This window comes from Lissotriton helveticus, chromosome 11 (genome assembly GCF_964261635.1).
Source record: "Lissotriton helveticus chromosome 11, aLisHel1.1, whole genome shotgun sequence".
Classification (NCBI taxonomy): Eukaryota; Metazoa; Chordata; class Amphibia; order Caudata; family Salamandridae; genus Lissotriton; species Lissotriton helveticus.
In genome coordinates this window covers 769,290,234-769,312,831 of record NC_136072.1, presented here as the reverse complement: position 1 = coordinate 769,312,831, position 22,598 = coordinate 769,290,234, and the positions used below count along the sequence as shown (strand labels likewise).

At 45.4% G+C, this 22,598-nt stretch overlaps 1 protein-coding gene across 6 annotated transcripts in view; it reads right to left on the bottom strand.

Moving 5' to 3' along the window:
- Positions 1-22,598, bottom strand: part of ARHGAP25 (Rho GTPase activating protein 25) — a 441,995-nt gene that overhangs the window by 61,346 nt on the left and 358,051 nt on the right. For 4 of the 6 annotated variants that reach the window (XM_078666646.1, XM_078666644.1, XM_078666648.1 and 1 more), the window contains exon 4: positions 14,280-14,402. In XM_078666646.1, the coding sequence (XP_078522772.1) occupies positions 14,280-14,402 (123 nt within the window). The remainder of the gene's footprint in view (positions 1-14,279; positions 14,403-22,598) is intronic. The other 2 variants (XM_078666649.1, XM_078666645.1) reach the window with 1 other exon arrangement.

The window sequence follows — 22,598 nt, the reverse complement described above, 5'->3', positions numbered from 1 at the left end:
TCTCACTCATGCAGGCTTCTGCCTTTTCCCTTTGAGGTGGTTTTTCTTTCTTTCTCTTCCTCCGTCTTTCCACTTTGTGTGTTTTTCCCTCTCTTTTTAAATGTCTCAAGTGCCAGTCCCTTAAAATTAGTACTGGTGAGCCACCAGCAACTACCGGCTCCAATTAAGCACTAGGGGGGTGAGAGGAAGGAGAAACACTTGTGTGGGGTCAGATGGGTTACTTTGCAGTGGGTCTGGCCGGCTTCCACCTCCCTCACCCCCCCAAACAAAAACATGGGGGTGACCCTCACTGCTGGAGCAGCAAGACTGAGGTGCTCGTGGTGGGGCGGGGGCCCGTCTGTTTGGTCATCGGCATGGTGGCCACCCTGTTTGGGGGATGCTCCCATACCCTGTCAGGAAGCGAAAAATCTGGGAGTATGGTTTGACGCGGATCTGTCTTTTGGACCTCAGATAGGCCGTGTGGTGGGGTCTGCTTCAGCGTCCTGAAAAGCTTGCAGAGAGTTTTAGATCTCCTCCCTACGACAGCCCGAAGGACGCTGGTGCATGCCCTCGTCACATCGCGCCTGGATTATGGCAATCTGCTCTATCTGGGAGCCACTGGAAAGGCCATCAACCGCCTCCAGGTGCTGCAAAACGCAGCAGCCCACCTGATCTTGAAGCTCCCCAAAAGATCGGCGTCAAAGGCAGCCCTTCAGGCCCTTCACTGGCTCCCAGTAAGGAGCAGGGTTGAGTTTAAGGCTCTCTGCACGTGCCACCGCATTTTGGGCGGTAAGGTACTTGCTCCGCTTCGGGGTCTGGTCACCCGGTACGCGCCTGCGTGCGCTCTGCGTTCATCCTGTGCAGGGCTACTGAAGGTCCCCAGGATAAAAAAGGCATGCATGGGGGGGCAGGTCCTTTAGATACTTGGCCGCGAAAAGCTGGAATGCCCTACCACTGGACCTTCGCCTGGAGCCTTCTGAACTTGGCTTCAGGAAGAAGTTAAAGACTCACCTTTATACGCAGTAAGCCGGGTCGACTTTGCGGTTGCGACTCTGCTGATTCCCCTCACCACAGCGCGGGGACACGCCGTTGCGCGTAACCAGGCGCTTTATAAATTTCCCTTATTAATATTATTATTGTAATCCCCTGGTTACCTCAGGATTGGGCCAGCTAAGAACACTGCACACTCATGCTTCCTCTCAACAGAGATAATACCGGTATATGGGTTGAATCAGTTTTATTCTGCACTGTACAACCTGATATGACTTTAACAGGAAGCAAGCCCGCACTGTGCCCCGTTCCTCTTTGTTCCAACCGTCCTCTGCACGAACGCCGGTCCCGGCATTCACCAACAGAGGACACCGTGCCAAGCAGTGGCTGACAATGCCACTCGATTTTACAATGAGGTGGATGGTATTCCCCAGGTCGTCCTCCGCATGAGTGTCGGTCCCGACACTCTCCAACGGAGGGCTACATGGAAGGCACGGGTCCTTGAGTTTGCGGGGTTCAGAGTCCTCGCACTTGAATCCCTTGAATGGGGACAGGGGCGAGGGCAGATAATGCTGGGAGCTAGGTATATACAAAGGGAGCGTCTCTCGCGCTCGATCACCCTCGAGCGGGGACTGCAACAAGTTCCAAGGGAGCGTCTCACACGCTCGATAACCCTCGAGCGGGGACTGCAACAAGTTCCAAGGGAGCGTCTCACACGCTCGATAACCCTCGAGCGGGGACTGCACAAGGTAAGTTCCAAGGGAGCGTCTCACACGCTCGATAACCCTCGAGCGGGGACTGCACAAGGTAAGTTCCAAGTGAGCGTCTCACACGCTCGATAACCCTCGAGCGGGGACTGCACAAGGTAAGTTCCAAGGGAGCGTCTCACACGCTCGATAACCCTCGAGCGGGGACTGCACAAGGTAAGTTCCAAGGGAGCATCTCTCGTGCTCGAGTACCCTCGAGCGGGGACTGCACAAGGTAAGTTCCAAGGGAGCGTCTCTCGCGCTCGAGTACCCTCGAGCGGGGACTGCACAAAGTAAGTTCCAAGGGAGTGTCTGTCGCGCTCGAGTACCCTCGAGCGGGGACTGGTGGAACAACGGCTTACCGAGACTGAAGTTCTCCTTTCGTCTGTGCACGTCTGGTCAACCCTTCCATTCAGCGTATGAGTCCTGTAACCTGAACCGGGAATATCCGACGCCGCGTCCTGCCATCCTGTTAGTTTTATGGCGACGCCTGCTTCCGTCCCGCGAGGAGCTTCCTGGGATTTAGTTCAGGGCGAGGTTTTCTTGGGAATTGTAGTTCCGGTCTCGTTTCGCTCGTTTGCGGTACTTTCAGCGATTGCGGGTCCTAACAGCACATCCCCCGTCCCTCAAGGACCCTTCGCGGGCCCGGGCTTGTCCGGATGCCGTCTGTGGAAGGCCGCGACCAGTCGAGGAGCACAGATACCCGAAACAGGCTCCCACGAATGTTCCTCCGGGCCGTATCCCTTCCAGGCAACAAGGTACCAGAGCCGGCCCCTGCTCCACTTGGAATCCCTGATACCTTCAACCTCGTAGTCACGTTCAGCGTCCACCGATACAGGCGAAGGACTGGAACCACCGGACGCGACGGAGGGTTTAAGGAGGGAGATATGGAACACCGGGTGGATCCTCAGGCAGCCTGGCAGATCCAGCCGCATGTTCACAGGGCTCAGGCACTCCTTGATGCGATACGGGCCGATGAAGCGTGGGCGGAAAACGCTATGTTTCCGAAACCGCAGGTTCTTCGATGACACCCAGACGTAATCCCCCACCTGATACAGAGGGCTTGGTCTCCGTCGACGGTCCGCGGAGGCTTTGTAGGTCCTCTTGGCCTCCTCCAGACACCTCTTGGCGCACCCTATCGTGTCCTTGATGTGGGCCACCCTTCTGATGGTTTCTGGTACGCCCACCGTGGCTGCAGGATGCACCAGAGGAAGGAACCTGGGATGATGACCGTAGTTGTTGTAGAATGGCGACACTTTTGTTGCACTATGCGTGGCGTTGTTATATGCAATTTCTGCTAGCCACAGCTTATCAACCCATTCCTCGGTGCCCTGATCCATGAAACAACGGAGCTATTGCTTTAGAGTCTGGTTGAGGCGCTCGGTTTGGCCGTCTGTTTGAGGGTGATAGCTGGTGGACACAGCGGATGTTACATGTAAGGATGAACACCAGGTTTTCCAAAACCGCGCTGTGAACTGCGATCCTCGATCAGACACGATCACTCTGGGCAGTCCATGAACCCGCACCACTTCTTTCATAAGCGTGAGGGCCAATTGGCCAGCCGTAGGTACCCCTTTACACGCAATGAACCGACCCATCTTGGTGAGGTAGTCGATGACCACGAGTATGGCGGTACACCCCTGATCCTTAGGCAGTCCCACGATGAAATCCAGGGAAATGCTGTCCCACGGCCTGGCGGGGGTAGGAAGCGGCTGCAGGAGCCCCTGGGGGCGGCCATGGTCCGATTTCATGGAGGAGCATACCGTACAGGAGGCTATCCACCTCTGGATGTCCGCCCTCACTGAAGGCCACCAAAACTGTCGCCCCACATATTCCACCGTCTTCTGCAGACCGAAGTGACCCGCACAGGGCGATTCGTGGCACCATTGATAGGCTTGTTTCCTCAGTCTGGCGGTCGGTACCAGGACACAGCGTCCTTTCACCGGTATACCGTCCTTGACCTGCCATTCCTTATGTCGATGAAGCCACGTTCTCCACTCGACCGTACCAATGCCTTTCTGTATCCCACGAAGGAAAGCCCCTGGCTGTATTGCTCCTACCACCGCCCCGGGTTCTATGATGGATTTGATGGTTGGTAGGGGATGTTCCTCGTCCGCGTACCGTCTAGAAAGAGCATCCGCTTTCTTGTTTTCCGTGCCAGGCCTGTAGGTGATGGTAAAATGGAAGCCGGAAAAAAATAGCATCCAACGGAGTTGACGGGGAGACAGCTGTCTGGCCGCCGTCATGAACTGGAGGTTCCTGTGGTCAGTATACACTAAAACCACCTGCCGTGCTCCCATCAACAGGTGTCTCCATTCAGTAAATGCATCCTTGATGGCTAGCAATTCCTTTTCGGCGACGTGGTAGTTTATTTCAGCTACGTTTAGCTTCCTGGACATGAAAGCCACAGGGTGTAGTAGCCCTGACTCTGCGTTCTTCTACGAAAGGACGGCCCCCACCGCCAGGTCCGAGGCATCCGCCTCCACTATGTACTGCTGTTCGGGGTCTGGATGAGCAAGCACAGGAGCCGACACAAAGGCCCGCTTCAACGCTCGGAATGCTCCCTCAGCCTCGGTCGACCACAGAAAGGCGGCTGCCTTCCTCAGGAGATGCGTAATGGGGGCTACCAGCCCAGAAAATCCCTGGATGAACCTCCTATAAAAGTTAGCAAACCCTAGGAAGCTTTGCACCTCCTTGATGCTTTTCGGAGCCGGCCAGTCCACTACAGCCTTGACTTTCCTTTCCGCCATTGTTTGTCCTTCAGGGCTCAGCATAACCCCCAAGAATTCCACCGTGGTGACGTGAAAGTCGCACTTACTGAGCTTGCAGTATAATGAGTTTTCCCGTAGGATTCTCAGCACCGTAGACACATGCAGCTCGTGTTCCTCCAGGCTGTCCGAGTAGACCAGAATGTCGTCAATATAGACGACGACGTAGACGTCCAAGATGTCTCGCAGAACGTCGTTCAGAAAAAACTGAAACGCCGCGGGGGCGTTACAGAGCCCGAACGGCATCACTCTGTACTCGAACAGGCCGAACCGCGTTTTGAAGGCCGTTTTCCACTCGTCTCCGCACCGCATACGGACAAGGTGGTACGCTCCCTTCAGATCGAGCTTTGTGTATATGCGCGCCTTCTTGACTTGCTCCAAGAGCACGTTGATCAGGGGTAGCGGGTATCTGTTCTTAATCGTGATGGCGTTGAGCGCCCTGAAGTCCACACAAGCGCGGAGCTTTCCGTTCGCTTTTGGGATAAAGAACAGAGGCGAGGCCGCCGGTGACTTGGATGGCCTTATGAACCCCAGACTCAACATGGTATCCAGGTAAGAACGAAGGTGGATGTTTTCGGGCTCCGACAAAGCATACAGTCTCCTTCCGGGAATGTTAGCTCCAGGGACCAGGTCTATCTGACAGTCATAGACTCTATGCGGAGGGAGTGTTTCCACACGTCTCTGTAATCATGGTACACCTTGGGGAGGAGCACTTCTTTTTCCGCTGCGGTGGCCACTCCGTGTCCGGAACACAATGTCAAGGACGGAGGGTCTGAAGACCACCCACATGAGCGGGCACAATACGGGGAGTCCATACGCAATTCTAGGGATTCCCAGTCAATGGAGGGGTTGTGTTTCTTGAGCCACGGTAAGCCAAGGATAACGCCATACTGCGGCGCACAGATGACGTTGAAGTCTAAAACTTCTTTGTGTTGTTGTTCGTATACCACCTCGAGTTCCCCGGTGTGTTGACTGATGGGACCAGATTTCAACTTCCGCCCATCCACCGCAAAGACGTCTTCTGGGACCTCATACTGTAGAAGCACCACTCCTAGACGGCGCGCTTCTTCCTCATCCATGAATACCCCTGTTGCTCCAGAGTCTACCATTGCAGATACCGAAACCCACTTGTTTCGTACTTTCAATCGCAGGGGTATAAACATATGTCGGGGACTGGTAGTGGTAAATGTCTGTGCTGAAGGGATGTAACCATGACTCCGGGAATCCCCTTCCCTGTTCCGAGAGCCCCTTAGTTTTCCGCCCCCTTGTCTGCGGCCGCAGCAGACAAACGATTGGGGCGAGATCGTCCTGTCTTGGGTTTCACGGGGCACTCACGGACGTAGTGACCCTTCTTCCCGCAGTATAAGCATAGTCCTTGCTTCCTGCGGGACTCCTTCTCCGTTGCTGTAAGGCTGGCTCTGACGGCTCCTACGTCCATGGTCTCCGTGCGATGCGCAGGTGCTGCTTCCGCGGGAACCGTTTGGCTCGACGCGAGAGGGGCCTTGTCCTTCTTCTGACCTCCCCCCCGACGTCGCTCAGTCTATGGTCCAGACGTAGTGCCAAACTAATCAAGTCCTCGCACTGCACCGGTTGGGGGTCTATCTGAGCGATCACATCCTTAAGGTCTTCGCTCAATCCTTGGTGGAAGAGCGCTGTTTGTTTTGCGGGTGGCCATTTGGATTCGGCCACAAGGCGCCTAAATGCGTTCCAGTACTGGACAAGCCCTGAAGTGCCTTGTTTGAGCGTCAGTAGCTCTCTATCAGCGGTGTATGAGTCCGCTCTCCGGTCGAAGACTTTCACGAACTCCTCCTGGAACGAATCCCAATCGTACAAGAGCGGATCGTCCCTGGTAACCAAAGGCACCGCCCATTGCGCAGCGTTCCCTGCCAAGTAGGAGATCATAAAGGCGACTCGCGCCTGGTTCGTGGGAAACGACTTTGGTTTACAAGAGAAGTGTAGGGCCACCTGCGTTATGAAGACCTGGACGGTGTTGGGATCCCCACTGTATCTTTCCGGGGTGGCTAGCGGGATAGCCACCGGCATTTCCACCACCACTGCCGCGGGTTGTCCCGCGTGTGACGCCCCGGCGTTAAACGGATTTCTCTGCTGAGTATCCATCCTTGCTCTCAGGTCAGCCGTTTCTTGGCGAGAAGCAGTTAGCTCGTTCTGTACGTCCAGTAAGGCGGCCAGCACATCTTCCATGGAGGCCATGACAACCGCACCCAACCGGGAGGATGATCAGGAGTAAAGGGTCGGATATTATGTAATCCCCTGGTTACCTCAGGATTGGGCCAGCTAAGAACACTGCACACTCACGCTTCCTCTCAACAGAGATAATACCGGTATATGGGTTGAATCAGTTTTATTCTGCACTGTACAACCTGATATGACTTTAACAGGAAGCAAGCCCGCACTGTGCCCCGTTCCTCTTTGTCCCAACCGTCCTCTGCACGAACGCCGGTCCCGGCATTCACCAACAGAGGACACCGTGCTAAGCAGTGGCCGACAATGCCACTCGATTTTACAATGAGGTGGATGGTATTCCCCAGGTCGTCCTCCGCATGAGTGTCGGTCCCGACACTCTCCAACGGAGGGCTACACGGAAGGCACGGGTCCTTGAGTTTGCGGGGTTCAGAGTCCTCGCACTTGAATCCCTTGAATGGGGACAGGGGCGAGGGCAGATAATGCTGGGAGCTAGGTATATACAAAGGGAGCGTCTCTCGCGCTCGATCACCCTCGAGCGGGGACTGCAACAAGTTCCAAGGGAGCGTCTCACACGCTCGATAACCCTCGAGCGGGGACTGCAACAAGTTCCAAGGGAGCGTCTCACACGCTCGATAACCCTCGAGCGGGGACTGCACAAGGTTAGTTCCAAGGGAGCGTCTCACACACTCGATAACCCTCGAGCAGGGACTGCACAAGGTAAGTTCCAAGTGAGCGTCTCACACGCTCGATAACCCTCGAGCGGGGACTGCACAAGGTAAGTTCCAAGGGAGCGTCTCACACGCTCGATAACCCTCGAGCGGGGACTGCACAAGGTAAGTTCCAAGGGAGCGTCTCTCGCGCTCGAGTACCCTCGAGCGGGGACTGCACAAGGTAAGTTCCAAGGGAGCGTCTCTCGCGTCGAGCGGGGACTGCACAAAGTAAGTTCCAAGGGAGTGTCTCTCGCGCTCGAGTACCCTCGAGCGGGGACTGGTGTAACAACGGCTTACCGAGACTGAAGTTCTCCTTTCGTCTGTGCACGTCTGGTCAACCCTTCCGTTCAGCGTATGAGTCCTGTAACCTGAACCGGGAATATCCGACGCCGCGTCCTGCCATCCTGTTAGTTTTATGGCGACGCCTGCTTCCGTCCCGCGCGGAGCTTCCTGGGATTTGTAGTTCAGGGCGAGGTTTTCTTGGGAATTGTAGTTCCGGTCTCGTTTCGCTCGTTTGCGGTACTTTCAGCGATTGCGTGTCCTAACAATTATAGGTGCAAAGGAAGAACATCCTGTGAAAGAGCTCAGCGAAGTGCCCAACTGGGGGTGGGGGGGGGGGGGGGGTGGGGGGGGCAGGGCAACATATGTACAGCCCAATGGCCAAGGGTCAACATGGCAATAAGAGCAGGGAAACTGTGGTTAAAGAAGTAGAAGAGGCCACCAGAATCACATCTGCTGCGATTATTGCATTCATAATTGATAAGAGTATGAATTCGGCTCATTTAGGTGCCTCTTGACTTGCACATTCAGTTACCTGAATCTCAATGTGTATTTTATTTTTAAGAGGTAAAAGTGTCCAAAATGTAAGCTGTTGAGGCTTTTTATGGAGGATGTTGTTCCAAGCCATCCTCTTGCTCTTTTTAATAGGGTCATACGCCACCCTTCAAACTTCTGAAGAAGTGTTTAGTGTTTTCCGTAGGCCGTGCTAGATTTTTATCTGCTTTTCTTATTTAGTACCAAAAACATCTTGGGTCATTAGGTTAATTTTCACACATTTTGAACTGTTTGAGTAAAAAACTGTATATTTTCAGGTCTTGCTTACCAGACAGCACAAGCTGTCTATTGGAAAAAATAAATATTGTCATCTTTACATGGGCTTACAGCCCAACCACTGCATACAATTGGTTGGCTTTCCTGTCATTCTCATGTGCTTGCTTTTTATTTGTTCATTTTTGTAGGCTCTCCTTTCTCTTTAGGTCTTGCCTAAGACAGCGCATGCACTGGCTCTTGCTTGACCTTTTGTTATCTTGTACTAGGCTTAAATGTTGCCCACTACTAATGATTGGTTGGCTTCGCTGGTACACTCATTTGCTTGCTTCTTATTGGTCAGTAATGGTTGACCTCTTCGTGTGTTAGTTCCTCTTATTGAGCATGGATGCATTATTTGTGTCCTTCTACTGTGCATTTTTCCAGGCGCCACTTTTCATTTTTGTTTAATCACTCAACAAGAGTGGATGCTGTCACCTCATGTACTTTCCCCCCTCTGTGTTCCTTGTGCCTGCAGACCCTCTGTTGTCCATCTATTTGAACCTATACCCTCTCTCCCATCTTCTGGTATCCATCTGTCTGCTTGTCCCTAGACCCTCCCAACTACCCTCTACCGTTTATGTGCTTTCCCCAGGCCCGCCTGATAACCATTCATTGTCCATCTATCTGCCCATATCTCTTCCATACCACCCTCTGTTTTATGTCTGCTTGCCCCCAGCCCATTCTGCACACCCTCTGTTGTCTGTGTAGATTAATAAGGCCACAGCAATTGGCCAAATCTTGCAGGTCACTGACAAACCTGCAAGCCGATTGAGGACGCCGCCCGAGGTTCTGTTGCGCAAACTAATTACGCTGATCAAACTGATTGTGATTCAAGACTTGGCCAATTGCTGTGGCCTTATTAATCTACATTTAAGATTCCACATTTTACCCCACATTCATTGGCGTGTTTTGCTACATCGATACAGCTTTGTTCAGAAATTCCAGGGAGTTTCTACAGCATTCAAATATTTTGTCCTGATGATGGTCTACAAGACGACTGCCCCTTAGACCGAAACGTCGACACTTTCATCATCTCCAGAAACGTTGCATTGGCACAAACTCACAACCACTTTGTTATTAATTAATTTTGGTTGTTTTCTGTATCCATTTGGAGTTGATGTCTTTGGTTATGAACTGTAGGAAAAAGTATTGTTTATCTCCGTTCATGATTTTTTGCTTGAATTAATTTGTTTGCATTTATCTCCCCAATTTTGTGTTAGAAAATATAAATTTTCTGAATATATTTTCTTTCTCTGTGTGTTCCCTTTTTACCTTCCATGAATTTTCTTTGAATATGTACTAAGATTGTTGTCCTGTGGATACATTTGAGTGTGTGACATTTGTACAACTCACAAATTAGAGCGACTATCTCTTTAAATAAGTCCCTTGTAGCACATTTTGACCTCAACCATAAATGTCTTTGAGGCACATGGCTTCTTTATTAGTAAAGTCACAGAAGCTGCAATGTGTGCCAAATCTTTCAACAAACTCACCCTATGTTTCATCAGTCATTTGTTGTGCTTTCTTGAAGATATACATTTCATAATCAACATTCGGCATTCAATTGAACTTGGCTTCCAGCACTTCTTTCACCTTTCGGTACGATGTTGCTTCAGTCTGTGAACATTTCTTTAACACTTCTTCCACTCCATTGCCTGCAAAGTTTTCTAGATATTTGATTATTTTCTTTATCATCTTCCTCCTCTAGCGCATTTAAAGTTTCAATCCATGCAGTCCCTCTAGCACTAATGTTCTGTTTTTTAGATGTGTCGAATGGCGTTAGTGCCTTCAAAAACATGGCTGCATTGTATTTCTCACTGCTCCCTTCTGCCAGCATTATGTGATCATGTGCCGTTCAACTGATTTCGCTATGCAGGGTGGCTCAGCCACAGGCAGAAGCATGTGTTGCAATGTGCTTCAATCACTCTTGAATGTGAGTATGCTCTCTGGTTCTTGTACCTTGTAGACATTGTAGTTATGTTCTTGCTTCTTCTGAATAGTTGCTCTATATTCACGGAACAGTGTCTCTGCCTACAGCCTCATCAACAATGTTGGCGGGCATTTTGAAATAAACTCCTCTCCGGTGACTTCCATTGCTTCAGCGGCCATGTATGGGCTGGACCAGGGCTTTGACTCCACGTATGCCAGTCGCAAACTGCTTTGCATCTATTCTGGGCACAAGCAGTTTGCCATCCCGTTGCAGACTTTCAGGGGGATCAGTTTTATTTTCCACAGGCACATATTCCCAACTCATCACCAGTTTTTGCATGAAAATATATTACAGAACACACAGGAGCTGCAGTTGAACATGTCTTTATTCTCCAACATCCAGTCACGCACTGCACATTACGTTATACTTCCCAGAACCAATCCCAAACACCTCTCCCACATATCACATAGCTGCTGTTCAGAGTTCACCCAGAACCATTAATATGCTATACAGACAACACCAGTGCGCGCCAGTTCACTGCAGACCCCTTCTACACTGAGCACCTCTGTTGCCCACTCCACACCCCTTCTACCTACATCAGCTTTTAGCGAGCGACATATGCCCCAGAACACATTGTTTCACATCATGTAAAAAGGGTTCGTTGAGCACCACTCCATTACAGCTAACCTCCAGAATTTTCTATTGCAGCACTTCACTGTACACCAAGCCATGGCACGGCACTTTTTGACCTCTAGTGTTTAAGTAGCTGAAGCAAAAGCACAGTGAGGTTTACAAAATGACCTGCACCCTTTTTATTATTACCAATTGGCAAAGAAAAAAAGAAATAAAACAAAACGATGTGGCCTCTCTCGGCATAGTGCATTTGTTTTGTTTATTTTCTTTTTCCATACTGTACAGCATCTCTAAAAAACATTGGTAAATCCAATAGTACCCAAAAATGAGACCTATTACCTTTGCCTTTGCTTGTTTTTTGCACTTAGCAAGCTCTGGAGCAGAGTTGTAGTCTCTGGGGATCTGTGCATTACTCAATAAAGAAATTGCTTTTTATCACAATCCACCCATGAAGATTGTGTACAACTATTCTCCACGATTTATATACTAAAATAAACTCTAGTTCCCACATTGTTTTACAACAGATTAAACAAACATTTGCAAAGTCAATAGTTTTAAGCTTCAAAAGGCAGAGCAATTTGCTTTGCTAATGCTTTTTCCAATTGCAGTTTGTGAGTGTGCCAAGATGCATTCACACGCATGACTGCTGCTCTTGCAATGAGTATTCTCTTAAACCAAACCAATTCCAAGACGGTGGCTGGTGCACAAATATGCGTTGTGATGCCTATACACGTGATTTGTAACACACACATACACTCAGGATATGGCAGCCTTTTTTAACAGTTCTAACGTGGCATGACTGTTAGCCAGGTTAGAATTGTGTATTAAAATGTCAAAAAAGGAAGTGAAAAATAAGTGTACACAAAATGCAAAAAAAGAAGCAATCGGCTCAACAGCATTTTGCTGCTACCGGACCCTTAAAAAAAATATAAAAGTTAACATGGAGAGCGGGATGCAGAGCTGGTTGGGGTGTGTGCTGAGGAGTGAGGAAATGGGACAAAAGAGATCAAACAGGGGTAATCAGAGAAAAAGTAGGGAGATAGAGCAAAATCAAGAGTTGACTACTGAGAGAGACAATAAAACAATCCAATTATGAGGAAGGGTCTGGCCCAAAGCCAAGTCTGAGCATATTTGTTATAATGGAAACAACAGGTCTGCTAAGGCTGTCTTTAGCAAAGACCTAAAAAGTGATTTATTAAACCACTGCCGTGAACCACTTTCTTATGTCATTGGGTTTTTGCAGCACTTTAGTTACAGCCGGAGGATTTAGAGTTTGGCAAAGAGTGTACTCAACCATGACGGAGTACCCTCTTCGCCACACTGAAGTTCCACCTGCCTCATTTAGAGTCGGGCAGACCTCTATTATGTCGGCGGCAAAGGCTACTCCGTCCCTACTGCTGACATAAACCTTCAAAAGGCTGACAGAGTAAGGGCAGTCAAACATTTGGCCATATGTCTGCCCACCCATTTTAGAGTGGGCGAACACATGGCTAGTTTTCACAGTCCATCACAGCCAGATAAAACCTGGTAGTAAGAGGCACTGAAAAGTGCACAATGCACCCTCGCTATGGGTGAAAACTCCCATGGCAAAGGGGGCATTTTTTTTTCCAAAACAAAATCCCACTTTGGTTTCTGTTTTAGAAAATCAAAGAAGCATTGTAAGTTTGCCATTGACTGGAACAGCTGTCACAGCAGTTCCTGCCACTTCCTGCACTACACATAGTCCTCACAACAGTGCACCTACGTAATTCCGCAAGTCATAGCACGCCTCAGTCCGTAGAGGACTGAGATGGCCCCTATGATGAAGCATGTCACTGTGGGGGAACCCTGGTGAGTGAGGGAACTCAAGAAAAAAAAGTTTTTCTTTCCTATAGATTTTCTAACTTGAATTGAGTGAAGAAATCACACTTCTGGCTAGGTTCTCTACCCGATACTTCAGGTTTTTCAGGTCTAAATCAATCACTGCCTACATGGAGAGTGACTAAACTATGGCAAAATTGAAAAGAATAATGAAAGTGTGACTTGTAGTTGCAGTTAGGTTCTCTAATTCGAAATGAGGTATCCTTCTAGGAGGTAGGTAGGAGTTTCAAGTGATTGGTGAGTTCTCAGTTTTTCCTAACAATGATATTAAAGGTAAACAGATGAATCTTCATCCTTCTTTAAAGCATGATTGGCTAGGTGGTCCACAGTTCTTGGAAGGTAGACATGAAAGACCTAATATCTGCATTTATGTTTACTAATTATACAAGGCTGCAGTATTTATGCTGAAAAATGATGTCTGTCAAGCAGATTGTAATAAGAACCATTTGCGGAAAGCCGAATTGTTCATGGTCTCCCTCTCTAAATATAATTTTCTGTTCAGAAGTGAATCTGAAGCGGCTGGGATGTGATCGCTCATAGCAGTATAAAGCGTATTGGACTTGAAATGGGACCCATGAGTACTCTGAATTGGTGGTCCCAGACCAGGGGCCTTAGACCCAGTCTTGTATCATCATCCAATTTTCCAGGCACCAACTAGGCTTGCCACCGTTCTTACCAACCTAAACTTAAAAATAGATGAGACCAGCAATAAAAATACGGTCACCTGTCTTATCAGCCTGCACGTAAAGATACAGACCAGGCAAGTAAAAAAACGGCCAGGTGGCAACCCTAGCACCAGCGCAGCCATTGGCGAGAAGTGCAAACATGGCTCGCAAGATGCGAGCGCAGCGCTGTTTCAGACTGTTCAGCAAATTTAAAAATTATCCAGGGTAATGCTAAATAATGAATGGATTGGCAAAAGGCACAAGGCAAAATCTAAATATGAAGTGTAAAAATGTGTTATTTGCAAAAGTGATGAACAGTAAAGAATCACAATTTAAAAGTAAAAACAGTAAGTATTTGAGAACAGCCCAAGTAATAATACCTCCGGAGGGCCTGGACCCCTTTTTGCTGACCTAGTTTGTACCTACCGTATGTATAACCTCTTAATTTTACAGGTCTCATGTGGGCACCTTTTTCCATTGGTTCTTTGAGGTGTATGGTACTTTAGTGTGACAGACAGTTGTAGCTGGGTTGGTAGATTGGTAGGATTAGGGGCACAAAAATAGCACACCTTGTTGTTTTCCCACATGTGGCAGGGAACCACAGTACGTTTTCCAAACAAGTCAAGTGGGAAGCATCTTTGTATACAATTTAAAATCCTATGAGGCTAAGGAGTACTTGAATGTCTGATTTGGTAGACTGTTACCTCCTGATGGAGTTCCCGCTGCCCGCTTGATGGCCTTGATCCACTCCTCCATCTCACACTGCGAATTTGCCATCAGCACATAGGCATCTTGTCCGGTGCGGTTTGGATCACCCAAGACCCCTGCTAAAAAAAAGAGGAAAGTACATAAACTCAATCTCTAGAGTTGCATTGTGTCACTGACCTGCCTGTCTGATCCTGAGCACGGTTGTTATCGTCCTTCCATACCAGGTATTATTCAAAAACAGAGTCTACACAACTTCAGAAGACGACCGGTTTTTAAAAGGCTCAGTCAGTTCCAGGAATGCAGCCTCAGATGAACCTGATTTCGGCCCCCATTTAATTGTCGAAACCATTAGATGCTTTTGGGAACTGAAAGTTGTCATTTTGTGGTTTAATGAAAAATAGTACAAGTCATTTAGGAAAAACGCTGGTGTCCCATATTTAGTTGTTACATTTTCACGATGCTACACAACTCAAGAAAGTAGGACATTTCAAATCTAAAACATACATTTACCAATTCTCTACAAGCCTACTCTGAATATTACACAGATCAGGTGTACTAACTTAGCCCAAGATGGCTTTCCTTTTTAGAATTCCCCAATGACCCTTCCTTCTACTTGTCCACTACATGAACATGGGTTGGCAAATCAAGCACTGAGTACGCCACCATTACATAGCATATTTTACTTTGTAGGACTGTACATCACAGGCAAGCGCATAAGGGTCTTTACATCACAGATGAATTTATCAGTACGTTTTATTGCAGTGTTGTTTTGACTGTTGAAAGTCATATGTGTGTATGTGTTTATAATACATATGTATATATATGTTTATGTATAGGTGTTTATATAGGTATTAAAGGTATATAAATATATATATAGATATATATATATACATAGTTAAAAATATACATAAGTATTTGCTCATATATATTGATGAGAAAGGTGAATTAAAAATTATTTTAAAATTAATAAGCTTTCGTTAACGTATTTATAATTAATTAAAGTAATATATTTTTGATTTGAAAATAATATATTAATAAAATGTAATGTAAGCTTTTCAGTTAATTGTTTATAATAGGCTGTTAAAAGGTATAATATTAGTATGCAATAAGTATAGGTTAATCTTAATTTTTTTAAGTACATATGTATAAACAATATTGAAAAATAAATATATATTTTTAATTTAAATGTAATGTTTGGGATGTTTAGGGGTATTGTTTTTAGGGTTCAAGGGTGGGTTGTGTATACGGACAGTAAGGAGTTTTTAGGGTTCAGGGTTGAGTAATGCATATGGGTACGAAAGAGTTTTTAGGGTTCAGGGATCAGTAGAATGTAGGAGTAGTAAAAAGGTTTTTAGGGCTCAGGAGTGAGTAGTGTATGGGGCTATTGAACAGGTTTAGTGTTCAGGAAAATGTAGTGTGAAGGGGATGAAACATTTTTATAAGGGTCAGGACTATAAGGGGTTATTAAAGGAGTTTTGGGATTCAGGGCTGGGTAGTGTATAGGGTTAGTAAGGTGCTTTTAGGGTTCAGTGGTGGGAAGTGTATAGTGATAGTAAGGGGTTTTTATAGGTCAGGGTGGACAATGTGCATGGGTAGTAAAGGGTTTTTAGAGCAGGGATGAGTGGTGTACAGGGGTAGTAAGGTGTTTTTAGAGTTCAGGGATCAAGACTGTATAAGGGTATTAAAGGATTTTTAGGATTCAAGGCTGGGCAGAGAGAGTAAATGGTTATAAGGGATCAGGGATGAGCAATTTGTAGGAATAGTAAGGTGTTTTTAGGGTTCATGAGTGGGTGGTGCATAGAGGTAGTAGGGGGCTTTTAGGGATCAGGGGTGGTAGAGTATAGGGATAGTAATGGGTTTTTAGGGATCTTGAGTGGTTAGTGTGTAGGCTTAATAAGGAGTTTTTAGGGTTCAGAGATAAGATTATAATTGTACATTATTTAAAAAAGATCTAAAAATAATTAATTAAATTAATACATTATATTTAAAAGTGACAATCTGTAATAATAATTAATATTTAAAAGTAAAATATTATTAGAGCAATATGTATTAATTTTCAAATTGAATATAAAATTAGTTTAAATAATAAATAAAAAATACATCTATGCCTATAAAAACAAACTTGTATATGCATACTTAAATATATATAAACAAAAAGATATCTAAAATATATGTGAGTATGTGTATATATATATATATATATATATATATATATATATATAAATATATATATATATAAATATATATATATACCTATATTACCTACTGACGGTCGTCAGTAGGTATATATAGTTAGGACCTAGTTTCCATAGGAAATCCCCAACATTCTATTGGGAATAACTTTGGCGCTGGTTGATGAATCTTCGCAAATTTCTCAAAGAAGATGGCTCGCTCCGCTCCTCTCCTTCCCTGAAAGTTTGGGGGGGATTAGTCAAGTGGGGGCTGAGAAAAAAGGGGGGTCCCAAAACGTGTTTTCCCCATGTTAATTTCCTTAGGACCTTTAGACACGGCTACAGCTTGAACCGCTGAAGGGAATTACACCAAACTTGTCATAATGGTAGTGTCTGGTACGCAGATCACGCGTTTGGTAAAAAAGTGTAAATCCCTCCAGTGGTTCCTGAGAAAATTAAAATAGAAAACAGTTATATATCTATAAGCGCGCACCGTGCGCGCACCGTGCACGCACCCCGCGATTTTTCGGAATTTTTTTTTGGGGGGGGGGGGCTTGAGGGGCTTCTCTTTTTTATTGTAATGTTTTATTTTAATTTCGAGGGTGCTCACCCCTCGTTTTACCCCCAGATCACCGCCGCGGCCCGAGCCGCCTCAAGATGGCCGCCGCCTGGTTGTGGGCGGGGCCGGGAGGACGTGGTTTCCGATTCCCCCTGCCTGGGGGAAGCCTTCTTTGTGCCCGCCGGTCTCCCGTGCCGAGGGGGAGACCGGGTGATGCTGCCCGCTGGTGCGGGGCTCCCGTGTGCTGAGGGAGCCCCGGGAAAAGAGGAGACGCCGTCCGCTTCCCCCTGCCGGGGGAAGCCTTCGATGTGTCCACCCAGTCTCCCGTGCCGAGGGGGAGACCGGGTGATGCTGCCCGCTGGTGCGGGGCTCCCGTGTGCTGAGGGAGCCCCGGGAAAAGAGGAGACGCCGTCCGTCCTACAGCGGGGCCCCCGTGGTGTTGGGAGAGCCCCGCAGCTGCCGGCGGAAAGGAGATGTATTTACTTGCTGGTAATTAGGACAAGATTTATTGTTCAGTAAGCAGCAAAGTAAATACATGTCACAATTATCCACTTAGTAAAGAGAACGGTGTGTGTATTTCCCTAACCATGGGGCACTTTATGCAATGTCTTTCTCTTTAGCCAACAGAAAAGACCTTTACATTCATGCATCTGCAGTTTACTCATATCCGGTTGTAAGCCTTGGCTTAACAATCTCAGCATGAAAAATACTACTGGTCTAAAACCCAGTACTGGTTGAAGATGTCACACATGACATGGGTTTATGGTGGTTTTACTTCCATTGTATATCACCCTGTGCAATTCATGTGCACAACGTTCTGTTACCCACTACACTTCATCCGTGCCCCGAATGGGCACACAGTCATGTGCAGTTGTACCGTATGTATCCAGTGCTTGCCTTGATGCACATCACTCCATGTTCACCTCATGCACAGCAGTGAGTGCTGCTCTTAAGCCCTTGAACCTGTGCTCCCCAACAGAGCATCCCTAAGTGATTTACTGTGGGATACACATGTGCTCGCCTGATGCACAAAACCTTCGCCCAGCCCCCCCCAACCAACCCCCGTATCGAGAAATTTCAGTATTTTCACATTACACATATTACACAAAATAATGCTATTACGTTACATTGCGCCACAATGCGCTACTTGCTGCAAAACAATAAGTGTGAGAACATCACAAATGACTACAATGAGAGTAGCTGCTGTTTTCCATGTCAGGGATGTGAGTACGCATTTTGCACTAAAATAGGGCTCCAGATTCAGGTTATGCATTTGGCATTATAACACCTAATTTCAGTTAATTTCTCCAAATATTCACGCAATTACTCAAATTTCTCACACCCCTATTATTGTCACCTTCTCTGTGTAATTCCGCGAGGGGGGAAAGGCTTAGTTCAGAAAATGTAATGGATTGTTTTAAATGAGCTACTTCCTTTTGGTTTTACTTTATATTTTCTATGTTACCTTTATCCTTTCAATGGTATAATATGTTGTCATCAAGATATTTCTGAGCCATCTGCTACCGACAGACCCATAAATAAAGATACAAATATTTTGACAGCAAAACATCACATTTTGTACCATCGAATGCTGACCGTCTGGCATATCCTTTAGTAGAATCTTCATGCATGAATGTCTGAAATACATTTCTGTGGTTCTCCTGTGGCGTCAGGAGCGTAGTTTAGTCAATAAGACTGGTGGGGACTGAGTTTCAGATTTTCCAATAATCACGCTGGCATATCTGGGCATATTTACAAACTCCTATCGTCACAGGAGCGTCACTTTCTCTGACGTTCCGGGGGCGTAGCGCCATTTCCCATATTTACAAGATGGCGCTAAGCCTTTTAGCGTGGCTTAACTCCACCATGTAAATATACCCTTTTTGCTGCAGTCCTCTCTGGCAAAGGAGCGTGCACTGGGTCTTGGTGTGAATGTTCCCCTGCAACACTCCTAATTTGTTTGCTCTTTTCATGTGTATAGAAAGAGCAAATCCCCATTATTGATTGTTCATGTGCAGGAAGGTGTCTCTTCCTGCACATAAAATTGTCCCTGCAGCACAGGCACCCTTGCAACATGGCGGCAGGGTGCCTGTGCTGACACTAGGCCGCTTTTTTTGCACCAGCTGTAGGGAAAACACATGGGTGCACCGTATCCGTGTGAAAATGGTGCATCCCTGCATTTTAAAAATTTCGGAGCTCAGCGCTGACTAATTTGGCACAGCTCTGCGCCACGACATTTGTTTGTGAGTAAGCTCCATAATGTCAATCATTATGTGAGAATCTGTGCATGAGGTGGACTTAACGTCCAGTGGAAAGGGAAAGGAGTGCGGATAGTGAGGGACACTTAAAACCCAGTATTTTATAAAATAGCCATGTTTTAAGACCTCCAAAACAGAGACAAGAGTGTGTGTGTGTATGTGTGTGTGTAGGGGAGTGTGCGTGTGTGTGTGTGGTGTGTGCATGTGTGCGTGTGCGTGTGTGTGTTTGTATGTATAAATATATATATATATATATATTCACTGAAAAAAACATAGGTTTTAGGCCTTATATAGTTAGGAATTAGCATTTAAAAAACCTTTGAAATTCACTGAAAAAAACATAGGTTTTAGGCCTTATATAGTTAGGAATTAGCATTTAAAAAACCTTTGAAATTCACTGAAAAAACCATAGGTTTTAGGCCTTATATAGTTAGGAATTAGCATTTAAAAAACCTTTGAAATTCACTGAAAAATCCATAGGTTTTAGGCCTTATATAGTTAGGAATTAGCATTTAAAAAAACCTTTGAAATTCACTGAAAAAACCATAGGTTTTAGGCCTTATATAGTTAGGAATGAGCATTTAAAAAACCATTGAAATTCCTCTTATATAGTTAGTTGGACTAACTATATTTGGCGCACCCGCAATCCACTGCTGATGATGTCACATATTACATCATTCATGACATGGTCAGTGACATCACTGATGACATCACTGATGACATCTCAAATGACATTACTGATGACATCTCATTTGACATCACTGATGACATCACTGATTACATCATTCATGTGATAATACGATACACCTCTTCACACTCTAATATAACCTTTGATACACCCAGTGTTAAATACAGACTACCATTCTTGAAACTATTGACACACCAATACCAGTTACTACATAGGCACTCACTGATTCCTAGGTCTACTCACACATCCACTCATCCACCCATACAATCACTCATACATACAGTCCCTCATTAATGCAACACTATCATATGCACTCATACACCTATGCAGTCACTCGCACACTGCCACTCATCCTTGGAGTTACTCACACACCTAGTCAGTCATGAAAGAATCAATCACACTTCCATTTGCTCAACTATACAGTTATACACACAACACCTTACTTATTCAAACATATACTAACACATACTTACTCTCTCTCTTATACAATCACTGATACATGTACAAATTGATCTGCACAGAGTCACACACCTCCCAGCCAGCCACACACACACTCAGTCTCCCATACAAATACTTGGGCAACCAATCAATAACCCATATAGACACTCATATAGCTACTGATCAACGCATGCAGCAGCTTACACAACAACAGACATACTGATGCACACATTCACACAGTTTAGTCACTAACCTATGCATTCAGTAAGACACATTTAATCACTCACTCATACAGTCAGTCATGCACCTACTAAATCCTTTATCCAGACACTTATACATCCACTCTTTCTTCAATATGTAAAACATATTTAAACTTTACAGAAAAACACAGTCACTGGATGATGTCATCAGTGATGTCAAATGAGATGTAATTTGAGATGTCATCAGTGATGTCATTTGAGATGTCATCAGTGATGTCATCAGTGATGTCACTGACCATGTCATGAATGATGTAATATGTGACATCATCAGCAGTGGATTGCGGGTGCGCCAAATATAGTTAGTCCAACTAACTATATAGGAGGAATTTCAATGGTTTTTTAAATGCTAATTCCTAACTATATAAGGCCTAAAACCTATGTTTTTTTCAGTGAATTTCAAAGGTTTTTTTAAATGCTAATTCCTAACTATATAAGGCCTAAAACCTATGGTTTCTTCAGTGAATATATATATATATATATATATATATATATATATATATATATATATATATATATATATATATATATATATATATATATATATATATATATATAGACTAAACAAAACAAAGATTGAAGGGATGTTATAGTTGGGTAAAATTGCCAGCTAAAACATAACATTTTTAACTAACAAACCACTGAAATTCACCAGTTACTCATGCCCTAAAGCAACTATGACTTGCCCTCTCGCCATGGACAGTGTTGTTGTCAATTATGTCAATTCAAATTGTCATTAGGGTTATCGATCCAGTCATTAAACATGTCATGAGTGATGTAATAAGTGAGAGCATAAGCAGTGCATGGCCTGGGTGCAACATATAGTTACTTTAGCTACCAAGTTATAGTTATTTGAGATAACTATAACTAGTGAATTTCATTGTGTTGTTAGGTTAACACAGAATGTTTTAACTGACAGTTTCACCTAACTATAGCAACCCTTTAGCCTTTGTGTTTTTCAAGGAATATCTACATTTTGTATGTAAAGTAAGATATCAATACAATACCTAACTATAACATCACTTTAACCTTTGTGTTTTCAGTGACTTCCATGTTTTTTTTAACTTAAAGTAAGATTTATATCGCTGTGCGTAGTATGGGGTTGGCTGCAGGGCCTGATCAGAAGTGCCCTACCCCCAACAGGCTCCCAACCCCCACCCGTTTTATTTTTTTAATGCTCCAGTCCGCAGATTCGCCAAGATTCTTTCAAGGGTGTGTGCTGGGGAATGAGCCAGGGGGTCAGGGTTCCCCTACCCTGCCTACGAATATCTATTTCAATTTTAGTATTTAAGACTCAGGGACTGACTCCCCAAGCCCTAAAATGGTTGGCCCAATTTTTACTTCAGATTGCAGCCAGCCAATCACAATGTGCACTTAAGCTTGCAGATCCTCTGAATTATATGAATCATCATTTTTAAAATTGCTAAATAAAATTATATTTCATAAAACAAATAGTAAATAGAAATTAGAAAGTGATATTTGTATATCAAAATATATTACCCAGTGGCGGTTGTCACTAGGTAGTTATAGTTAGGACTATTTTTACATAGAAAAAGCATATTTTTTTGGTTTCCATATAACTTTGGTGCAGTTTGAAGAATTTCCACAACACTTTCCAAAAAGAAGTCTCAACCACCTCAGCTCCTTCCTGGAAAGTTTTGGGGTGATCCATGAAGTGGAGGTCCAAGAAAAAGGGGGAACCAAAAACACATTATCTTCTTTCATTAATTGATCAGTGATACCGTAAAAACTGCTGAACGGATTTACAACAAATTTTGCAGAACACTAGATCTTGGTCCAAAAACTGTGCTTTTTGTAATTTAGTGTAAATCCATTCAGTAATTTTTGAGCAATTAAGACTCAAAAACATTTTTATTTCTGATGCCATGCAAGGTCTGTGGCAGATCCACAACAGACCGCAGATCTACAAGCTTAACCATGCAT